Source organism: Ornithodoros turicata, chromosome 3 (genome assembly GCF_037126465.1).
Source record: "Ornithodoros turicata isolate Travis chromosome 3, ASM3712646v1, whole genome shotgun sequence".
NCBI classification, from domain to species: Eukaryota; Metazoa; Arthropoda; class Arachnida; order Ixodida; family Argasidae; genus Ornithodoros; species Ornithodoros turicata.
This window is the reverse complement of record NC_088203.1, coordinates 69,525,164-69,536,614: the sequence shown is the minus strand read 5'-3', so window position 1 is coordinate 69,536,614 and position 11,451 is coordinate 69,525,164. Positions and strand designations below refer to the sequence as shown.

Genomic DNA, 11,451 nt, shown 5'->3' with positions numbered 1-11,451 from the left:
TTTTTCACGCGGTCGACACAACTGGACGTCAATCTACAATGAAGGCATGGCATGACGTCATCATGCACTTGCGTGGCTCAAGGGCTTGTACGCTGTACACAGGGGACCTATTATTTATTGAATCACTGTCCCAAGATTATTTCCATAGGAAACTATTGCAGAAAAGCACCATGCATGAAAGCTGACCGTAGGAATTCCAAAGTCTTACTAAATGAGGCTTGCAAAAGAACAAAATATCCTAACACGTAAGTCCATCAATGGCTAATAAGAGGACTAGGTACTCAACGAATCAACCAGAGTACGGGTAACAAGGAGCGCAGAACGTTGCGTGTACTCAATCCGACAGCCAGGCACAGAACTGAATCGTAATGCTTTTTTCTCCGCTATAAAGTCATGCATCTGTCCCTCTTGCGGTTACTTTCTGAACTAATTTAATCGCAAAATTATTAAGATTCGTTCTGGCATTATTCCCATTTAAATCAAGGGTGCAGCAGCACTAGCGTCATCGTCAAGACAAGAACCTTTCGTGTCCATAAAAGTAAAAAATACAGAGCGTCAACAAAGGAAAGCATGCAGGTCAGGACATGTCAGAAGTGCTATTAAACGAGGAAAAATCGCACGACTGCCGGGCAACAGAGGAAAGCAAACATAGAAAAACACTTGAACAGAGTGAAAAAGACACTCACCATCATTTTTCACGTTCACTACATTCCCTCATTGTAAATCCGTTTGTCACAAAATCTACCACAATCGTCACGCACCATTCACCAGTGACGAACCACACATCCGCACCCCATCAGAGGCAGACGGAACCCCACCGAAGCTACGCCCACTAGCCCACTTAGCTTCCACTAACGGCCAACGCAATTGCTAGGAACAGAATTAATGCGTCCACACCCGTCAGTGTCCAAGAGAGAAGTGAATCCTTGCGCCCCCTGCAGGCCATGCTCATTGGTCGTGATGTCAGCCTATTGTCTCAGGGCTACACTGTTTTTTTTTCACTAATGCTCCTCTGGACAAGGTCCACCTGAAACAATAGTGTCGCAGTATGACGTCATCATGCAGCTGCGTGGCTCAAGGACGCGTATACTCTAGACAGGGGACCTGTTATTTATTGAATCACTATCCCAAAATTATTTCCTTTATGCTACTATAATGATTGCATAGGGAACTATTGCAGAAAAACACCATACATGAGAGGTGATTGTAGGAATTAAGCATTTCATTCCCAAAGTCTTACTAAATTAGACTTGCAAAAGAACAAAATATCCTAACACCTTAAATGGCCACATACAGCGAGCTAATCGAGATATAAATGGGGGGACACGACACAATATCAACAAGCGCTAACCACATGTTGTTCGTAATACAGGTTCTGCTGCTATCTTCGAACCTGCTCGAAGGGAACGTCGTGCTCAATGTTTCGCCCTCTACCTCAATCCAAGAAAGCGACTTGTGGGAACATCCGTCGCCCATGGGTTCTTCTGGTCAACCTTTGGAGGAGGCATCAGTAAATCCACGCCTTCACAACGTTTTCGGCAATCAACCCTGGGGAATCACGTCACCGTGCAACCTATTTAAACGGAGTTCAGCGGCTTATCGTCGGGGACACGACACAATGTCAACAAGCGCTAACCACATGTTGTTCGTAATACAGGTTGGTAACCCTACATATTGTAATTGCTTGTACTGCGCCTCACCTAGGTGTTGGTGCTTCGCGTCTGACAATCTTTGTCTCATTCGTGTGTCGTGTCCCCGAAAAATATTACTTGCTTGTTACGAGCTCCTACTAGATACTGCTACAAAATCACTTTGCTACGCTGTGCATCTTGGCTTTTTGTTGTTATGATGTGGGGATGTCGAGTGTAACCCTGGCCCGAACAATCATATGAAAACTCGAAGCACTTCCGCCACCAGTGATGAAACCCAGAGCATCTTGGACTCCTTAGAAAGGCTAAACAACGGTCAAACACAAATGTTAAATGAGATAAAGTCGGTCCAATCCAAACAACAAGCCGTAGAAAACAAAGTTGATACATTAGTATCAAGGTTGAGTGTTCTCGAAAACGAACTACCTAGGATGCTCCGGGAAAAAATTCACACAGTGGAGGAAGAGCTCAATGGCATGCGGTCCCAAATCCAAAATTTGGCAGTACAAAATGACCAACTGGAAAACCGAATGCGGAGAGGCAACATCCTGTTTCACGGTTTAGAAGACGCGGCTAATGAAACCTGGTCAGAGTCCGAAGCTAAGGTAGTCGCCTTCTGCAACGTACACCTCGGTGTGGACGTCACACCAACCCAAATTGAGAGGGCACACAGAGTGGGTCACACTGTCGCCGGGAAGACTCGTCCAGTGATAGTGAAGTTCTGCGACTACAAACTCAAAGAACGGCTACTATCTCTTTCTTACAAGCTCAAAGGAACAAATTTCGCGATACGACAGGATTACTCTCCGGGTATACGCAACGAACGGAAGAGGCTGGTTGAATTCGGTGTGGGTCACGGGGGTCAGTTTCAACTGCGTTTTAACAAGCTACACCTGGATGGCAATGTCTACCAGTACGATGCAGCTAGTAAGTCTGTTAAGCGAACGGCCACGCCGCGTGACCCAGGGGAAAATTCGTTTTCCAGCCGTGGATATCAAAACCAGTCTAGACCCGCTGAATGACGCAATATGCACCCTCCTAGATGTACGAACTTGACGTTTCTATTAGCAAATTTTCGAAGTCTGATGTGCAAACAAGAAGAACTGGGCGGTATCATTAATGATTGTTGTCCCAATGTTATCGTTGGAACAGAAACGTGGTTGAACTCTGACATAGGAAACAACGAGTTGCTGTTAAGTTGTTCATTCATTATCTACCGGAAAGATCGTTGTCTGTACAGAGGCGGGGGTGTCATTATAGGCGTTGACAAGAATATTGATTCACACGAGGTCAGCATTGTTTCTGAACTAGAGTTCCTTTGTGTTTGCATACATACGTCGCCTTATACAATTGTTTGTGTATGTTACAGACCACCGAATTTTGTTGACAATTTCGTTGTCAGACTACAGTGCTGCACTGACCAAATTTCTGAACTATTTCCTCGCAGTTATGTTATTCTTTGTGGTGATTTTAATCTCCCATCCATTAACTGGAAAATGCTTACTGTCTTACCTGGCTGTAGGCATTCGAGAATGTGTTCAGATTTTATTGATCTGTGCGCCCTTGCTGGTCTGTCTCAGGTAATTACAAAACCAACACGAGGCGATGCACATCTAGATTTGTTACTTGTTTCCCCAGGTATTGTTACATCATTCCCCACACATGTTACGAACTCGAGTGACCATGACATCGTCATCATACAAACCAACCTTAAAGTTTCAAAAAACACGACACACGAGTCCAGAATTTGGGACTATAAAAATGCAAAGATACGTGACAATGACGCATACCTCGCTAACTTCCTCGAGGACTTTCTTAGGACACGTGATACTCATACAGTCGATTCAAATTGGAATCGCATAAAAAACGCACTTTTAACTGCGCGACAGCGCTTTGTCCCCCGCGTCTCCATTAGATGCCAGTCATCCGCCCCGTGGTTCAATAGAGCTCTACGTCGTCTTTCAAACAGAAAGAAAAGATTGTACAGGAACGCAAGGAAGTCAAACAATGAAGGCTCGTGGGAAGCCTATAGACAGTGCAGAACCTTGTACAAGAAAGAGATCATGAACGCCAAAAATCACTTCTATCAGGTAGATCTCCCCAACATATTGATAAACAATCCAAAGAAGGCTTGGAAGCTGATAAATCCGCGAGGATCCAACAGCATCCTGGTACTTATGAATGGCGTTGGTACCCCTCTCTCGGTTTCGGAAACAGTAGAAACGTTTAACAATTTCTTTTCTAGCGTCTTTACTAACGAAAACATCGCTCCACCCACTGATTTCGGTATTCATAACAGATCTGAAGCAATGCCCCAAATTGTTATAGATGCAGCTGGCATTGCAACTATCATAGATAATCTTCCATCATCATGCTCACCAGGCCCCGATGGCATTGATAACAAGGTTCTCAAGATAACACTGAAGTACTCTAGCGTACTTCTGAGTCTCCTTTATCAAGATTCCCTAACGCAGGCTGTTCTGCCTGATTATTGGCTTCTAGCTTTCGTGATACCGATACACAAAGGCGGTAACACAAACACCGTGAACAACTATCGCCCCATCTCCCTAACTTCAATTCCTTGTAAAATATTTGAACACGTGCTCACATCTCATATTATGACTCATCTAGAAAAAAATAATTACCTGCATGCAAATCAACACGGTTTCAGAAAGTCCCACTCGTGCGAGCGACAGCTCTTCGAGCTAGTTACAGACCTGCACAACTCGGTTCATTCCTTCGGTCAAACCGACGCCTTGTTCATTGATTTTAAAAAAGCGTTTGATAAGGTCCCGCATCAACGACTTTTGCTAAAAGTTGCCGAGTACAACCTACCCACGCAAGTCACGAACTGGTTACGCGCATTTCTCAGCAATAGGAGCCAGACTGTTAGCATTAATGGAGTTTATTCTGAACGTTGTTCAGTCACTTCCGGGGTTCCTCAAGGCTCCGTCTTGGGACCGACGCTCTTCTTGTTGTACATAAACGATTTGCCCCTCCACTTGCAATCATCAGTCAGGCTCTACGCAGACGATTGTGTGATTTATCGTAATATCAAATCTTCGTCCGGCTGTGCTGTTCTTCAAGCAGACTTACTTAATCTTTTTTCTTGGTGCTCGAAATGGCTGATGGAAGTAAACTGTGATAAATCAAAATGCATGTCCTTTTCAACGCTGGCTTCTCCCCTAGTCCACCAGTACCATACTCCATCCTCACACCTGGAAAGGTTAAGTGAATACAAATACCTTGGAGTAACTTTGACTAGCAACCTGTCCTGGAATGCCCACATAAATAATGTGGTCCGCAAAGCAAATAAGTCGCTAGGCATTGTGAAGCGAAACCTGTACCTAACTTCCCCTGACGTCAAAGCTCTTGCATACAAAGCGCTAGTCCTACCTCAATTAGAATATGCCTCGCTTGTATGGAACCCGTCTCAGTCGTACTTAATTGACAAACTGGAAGCTGTCCAAAATAGGGCCGCTCGTTTCATTACTCACGATTATAGTACCTTCTCTAGCGTTACGGCGATAAAGCAACGTCTCCTTCTACATCTTTGCGGACCAGAAGGATGATATCCAGCCTTGCACTTCTTCATAGGTTATACTACGCCGCTGACCTCCCACATGCCATCTACTGCCCACGGGCTCACAGACGTTTTCCCAGGCTTGATCATTCTCATAAAATTTCTACCCCCTTCGGTGCGTACTAACAAGTTTCTGTTCTCCCCTCATCAATTCATGGTTGCCACCTGGAACAACCTACCATCTCACATCGCCTTGGAGAGAGACTTGCCTTCCTTTATAGCACTGTGTTTTGAACATTTTTCTTAGTGCTCATGCCGCGCTTGCACTGTGTTGTATGCTTACTCCCCCCTTTATGTAATACCCTTGAGGCAGGCAACGCGGAGGGAGAAGGACTACCGCAGCCTGCGAAGGTTTGGAAACAACTGAAGCTTTATTGTCGCTCCTCGCGCTCGCCTTAGCTGAGCGCTCGTCGTCATCTTTTGATGGCTGCGCTACAGGGCTCCCCCCCTAGACACTGGTGCGTGACCAGTGGAGAGCGCCAGGAGACAGTTTTGTCGAGGACGGTTAGGCGGACGGCCCTTGTGTCGTGTGGGCAGAACGGGAAGCTGCGCCGGATAGGTGATAGCTTCGACATATGCGGGTTTGAGCCGGTCCTGGGAAACCGTTGTACGATGGCCGTTGATGTCGACCGTGACCGTCTTATCGTCGCGGGAGAGGACTTGATACGGGCCTGTGTATACTGGAGTAAGCGGGGGCTTCACGTGGTCCGCACGGATGAACACGTGGGAAGACTTGTTCAGGTCGGGGTGCACGAATATCTTTCTGTACAAAGGTTGCCGAGGCGGAGCCGGTTGGATGGTGCGGAAGTGATCCCTAAGTAGTCTGGCGAAGTCGTCACCTGCGGGAGGGTGCCTGGAAGGGTGCTCCAAGGAATCGCCAGGTAACCGTAATGGGCAGCCGAAGACTAATTCAGCGGAGCTGCACTTAAGGTCCTGCTTGAGGGAGGACCTGAGGCCAAGGAGGACCCAAGGGAGGTGGTCGACCCAGTTGGTGGGGTCGGGGCGGGCGCAGATGGCGGCTTTCAGTTGCCTGTGGAGCCGCTCAACCATCCCATTTGCCGCAGGGTGGTAAGCAGTGGTCGTGATGTGCTGTGCACCAATAGCAGCAAGGAGGGATGAGAAGCTGCGTGAGGTGAATTGCCTGCCCTTGTCGGTAGTGACGATTGCAGGGCAGCCGAAACGAGCGACCCAGGCAAGAAGGAAGGCGCGACCGACTGTGTCAGCGGTTATGTCGGGGATGGGTACGACCTCTGGCCAGCGCGTGAATCGATCGACTGCCGTGAGAAGGTATCGGCAGCCATGAGAGATGGGCAGTGGGCCGACTAAATCGAGGTGAAGATGGTGGAAGCGACCGGCTGGGGTCGGGAACGGCCGAATAGGCGTCCTTGTGTGGCGCTGTACTTTCGACCGCTGACAAGCGATGCAGGACTGGGTCCACCTGCGGATGTCCCTGTTGATTCCCGGCCAGACGTAACGATCGGCGATGGCCTTATGCGTCGCGCGCACGCCGGGATGAGCAATGTCGTGGTATTCGGCGAATATCTTGCGTCGCAAAGGCTCGGGGACGAATGGTCGAGGTCGGGGCGTGGACACATCACACAAGAGGGGGTCTTCCAAGCCGGGTAGGTAGACGGGCTTGAGCTGCAGAGACGATGCGCCGGCTAGGTGGTCCTTTACTTCTGCGTCCTGTGCTTGGGCTTTCAAAAGCTGGGCGGCATTCACAGGAGAGGGCAGAAACGGGATGGCATGGATGCGCGAAAGGGCATCAGCTCCCGAATTGTCGACACCTGAAATGTGGCGAACGTCCGTAGAGTACTCAGATATGAACGCCAGCTGGCGGGTTTCGCGCTCGGAGTAGCCGGAATGGTTGCCGATGAATGCGAACGTCAGTGGCTTGTGATCAGTGAGTACATGGAATGCACATCCAGCCAGCAGATAACGGTAGTGCTTCACAGCAGCGTAGACGGCAAGAAGTTCGCGGCCGAACGTGCTGTAGCGTGCCTCAGCGGGCATGAGGCAGCGGGAGTAGGGCCGGGATCGCCTGCCGCCATCAGTGATCGGCCCGTTGGTTTTCCTGCCAAGCGCAGGGTGGGACGCAACGTTGAGCTCTGTGCCGAAAACGATGATGGTACCAGCAAAGCCGGTTAGCGGCCTGGGGTTCTTGAGAAGGAGTCGGTGATGAGCGGCGGCGGGATCGGGGAGCGGAACGGCTACGGCGCCGAGGACCGGCAGCCGTGAGAGACTGCAAGGCATCAGTGAGCTGTTGAAGCTGGAGCTCAATGCGGTCCAAGCGCGGGGACTGCTCCGAGGTGGCTGCGGCCATGATGGACGGCTTAGGGGGCTCTGAGTAATCTGCAATCCGGTCAGCCAACGTGGCCAGTCGGTCGAGGGATAAATCTTCCGACCCTGCCAAAACCACACGCATCGCTTGCGGAAGTCTCTGAAAGAACAGCTCTCTCAAGATGGGTTGCTGCGCTTCGGTAGCGGAATCTCCGAGGAGTTGTTTCATGCGATGGAGCATATGCGATGGCTTTCGGTCGCCCAAGTCTTCGTCAGACAGTAGCTGCTGGAGTTTAGCGCGTGCGGACACTTCCATTCTGTCCAAGATGGCGGTCTTCAGAACGTCGTATGCCTGATCGAGCTGAACTCCGGCGAGAACATCGTCCAGTTCTGCCGCAACTTCCGGAGGAAGACCAGCCAGAACGTGAAAATACTTTGACTGTTGGGACTGGATATGTCGAAGCTGAAATTGGGCCTCGACCTGTCTGAACCAAGACCGCGGGTTCTGGCGCCAAAAAGGGAGCAACCGCAGCGTAGTGGTCGTCGAAATAGGCGGATCATCGGCGCTGGAGGAATGGTTGTCTGAGGGTGATGCCATCGACTCAGGCAAAGGCTGCGTATGTTCGACGCGGGTCACCAAATGAGGCAGGCAACGCGGAGGGAGAAGAAGGACTACCGCAGCCTGCGAAGGTTTGGAAACAACTGAAGGTTTACTGTCGCTCCTCGCGCTCGCCTTAGCTGAGCGCTCGTCGTCATCTTTTGATGGCTGCGCTACACCCTCATCGAGGGTCCTTAAAGTAAATAAATGTATGTATGTATGTATGTCCATCCCTTCCGAGAGCCAGGCAGCTAACTGAATAATGTCGCTTTGTTCCTCGACTGGATAAAGCCATCCCAGATGAAAAAATTTCCAACTGGGACCAGTTCAAAACCAGTTTGCAGCTGGTCCCAGCTTGAACTGGTCCCAGTTCAATAACACAGTTTGAGCTGGTCCCAGTTTGAAGTGGGACCAGTTCAAAACCAGTTGGCAGCTGGTCCCAGTTCAATAAACGAGTTTGAACTGGTACCAGTTCAAAATACCAGCTTGCAGCTGGTCGCAGCCGAAGTAGCAACGTTTCTCCTCCAAGCGGAACTGAGCCACTCGGGATCTCATTTGGGTCGCCATGATGAAACCCACAGATGCATGATACTGAAATAAACATGAATTATTTTATTGCACGCTTCTGGACCAAACATTTTGTATTTCACGATGCAGTTTCTCACTGACTTCGCAGAAACGGTTGACGAAAACAGGAAGCATTCCGGGCAGCCGTGGAAGTCATGTCATCAGTTGGTTTTCTACGTATAGAGATGCAGAGGACTGTATCATTACTAATTCATTTAGTTCACTACACACATATGTCGCAGACACTCACCTTTCTTGTGTATCCCCCGTTACAGGAGGCGCTTGTTGAGTCTGACATATTGCTTCGCTGTCGTTCCGTGAAGCACAATATTATCACCAAAACATGAATTGAAAGGCACAACTACTCCACAACGGACTCACATGCTTTTCGGATCCACGCCACGAGTACTCTGGTGAGCTATGCGGGTTCTAGAGAACCTGTGTTTTCCGTGTGAAGGATCTGAAACACGAGAATGACGTGCATCAAAAGCAGCAACGCGCAGACTAACGGCACATGATGATTAAAAGAACGAGAAACCAAGAGACACTTTTCACAGCGTACAGGTGTGCAAAAAGTTGCTTTATTAATGTTAACATCGCATTTGCATAAACCGGGCGTCGGTCGTGAAAGGAAGGCGTCCGTATGTTCTCGTGGAACACACTGGGGAGACAAACCTTACGTGCAGCAGGACGGTACCATTATTGATATTTCTACTTTGTTCACAGGAAGGAAAAACACTTGAGCATAGTACTCACGATGAAGCGGTCTTCGCAGCTGCATCAGAGCCGCAATCGCATGACACCTGTCTGGTCGTACTGAAGCCGATGACGCTCACTGTAGTTTATAGTGTCGCATATCACGCTAATAACATTAAGAGCAAAAATGTCACTTGGGGCATGCTGGGACGAACAGCGAAAAGTCAAACACGGCAGACAAGTGCGAACGCTGTATCTGGAAGCAGCAAGCGACCGTTACACCGTTCGAACGCGTCATTCATCAGGGGAGCAGGAACGCGCAAAATATGCAAATATAATAATTCCAAGTTAGCTTTTGTTAACATTAGAGCACCTTCCAAAAAATAAATATGATTTTTTTACTATAAAGTTGCTTTCCGACCGCCCCCATACCTTTCTTTCGTAATCTTCATATATATTATTACGAACCTATCTCGGAACCCAAACCGAAACTTCCCACAAACATGTCAGCTGGTCGAGCTTGAACTGGCACCACTTCACTTTCCAGTTGCCACCCCCAACTTGAACTGGTACCAGGTCATGTCCAGTTGCCATCAGCCCAGTTTGAACTGGTACCAGTTCATGTCCAGTTGCCACCAGCCCAGTTTGAACTGGTATTAGTTCATGCCCAGTTGCCACCAGCCCAGCTTGAACTGGTACCACTTAACCTTCCAGTTGCCACCTGCCCAACTTGAACTGCTACCAGTTCATGTCTAGTTGCCACCAGCTCAGTTTGAACTGGTACCAGTTCATGTCCAGTTGCCACCAGCCCAGTTTGAACTGGTACCAGTTCATGTCCAGTTGCCACCAGGCCAGCTTGAACTGGTACCACTTCACTTTCCAGTTGCCACCTGCCCAGCTTGAACTGGTACCAGCTCATGTCCAGTTGCCACCAGCCCAGTTTGAACTGGTACCAGTTCATGTGCAGTTGCCACCAGCCCAGCTTGAACTGGTACCACTTCACTTTCCAGTTGCCACCAGACCAGCTTATACTGGTACCACTTTAGTTTCCAGTTGCCGCCAGTTTGATCCCACTTGGTTCCAGTTCATGACCAGTAGGAGGCAACTGGGAACAAACTGGTACCAGTTGACTTCCCAGTTCATTTTTTCGTCTGGGATGCACCTGTCCCCATTGCGGTTGTTCTCTGAACTAAATGAATCGAAAAATTATTAAGAATAGCACTACTCCCATTCAAGGCAGCACTATCGCCAAGAATATTTCTTGTACAAAAAGAAAGAAGCTACATGTAGAAGGAAAGCATGTCAGAACAGGCCCAGGCATGTCAGCGCATGTTTGTCAGACAACAAGGGGGAAAAGGCGAAAAGAAACAAAGAAGGAAACCAGCATCAAACTATTTCTAAGCACACGCGCTCCTCTTATTCAAAAACAGTGCTCATCATAAATCCGTCCAGGGCAATACACACCATCTTTCTATTGCTACACTTTTTTTCCAGTGACAGTCAATGCATTGCTACAGACTACGTGACGTCATCACATCCTGTCTGAAGAAGAAGACAGCGGCAAAGACTCCTATCATTCATTGAATCGCAAGATTATTTCCTTTGTCCTACTCTTAATGACATTGATTCTCTCATTAAAATTCAACAAAAAAGCACCCCGCATATTAACGATTTTCACCCCAAAGGCTCATCATGGTCATTAGAATTACAGTAAACTACCACTGGGAGATAACTGAATAATGACGCTTTGTTCCTCCTGGATAAAGCCATGCACCTGTCCCCCTTGCGGTTACTCTCTGAACTAAATGAATCGCAAAATTATTAAGAATTGTTCAAGGACTACTCCCATTCAAGGCAGAACTATCATCAAGACAAGAATGTTTCTTGTCAAAAAGAAAAAAAAACTACATGTAGAAGGAAAACATGACAGAACAGGTCAGGGCATGTCAGCGCACGTTTGTCAGACAACAAGGGGGAAAAAAGCAAAGAGAAACACTTGAACAAGGAAGAAAACCAGCATCAAACCCTTTCTAAGCACATGCACTCCTCTTATTCAAAAACAGTGCTCATCATAAATC

General features: G+C 48.2%; 1 protein-coding gene and 1 long non-coding RNA gene across 3 annotated transcripts; one reads left to right on the top strand and one right to left on the bottom strand.

The window, feature by feature from the left end:
• The first annotated feature begins 2,080 nt into the window (after positions 1-2,080).
• LOC135389609 (uncharacterized) lies at positions 2,081-2,671 on the top strand. Its single transcript, XM_064619643.1, has one exon. It carries the CDS (start codon positions 2,081-2,083, stop codon positions 2,669-2,671), a length of 591 nt encoding a protein of 196 aa, XP_064475713.1.
• A 6,030-nt stretch (positions 2,672-8,701) lies between these two features.
• Positions 8,702-9,655, bottom strand: LOC135387268 (uncharacterized). 2 transcript variants are annotated; one of them, XR_010420996.1, is made up of 3 exons: positions 9,434-9,655; positions 8,928-9,137; positions 8,702-8,850 (listed from the first exon to the last, which is right to left on the bottom strand). It is a non-coding gene; the product is annotated as an uncharacterized LOC135387268 (long non-coding RNA). The 2 variants fall into 2 exon arrangements; XR_010420995.1 differs by having other exon boundaries at positions 8,702-9,137.
• Positions 9,656-11,451: the final 1,796 nt, after the last annotated feature.

What these genes read in the sequence shown, in the direction of transcription:
- LOC135389609 (XM_064619643.1), top strand. Translation starts at nt 2,081, where the DNA reads ATGCTCCGGGAAAAAATTCACACAGTGGAGGAAGAGCTCAATGGCATG.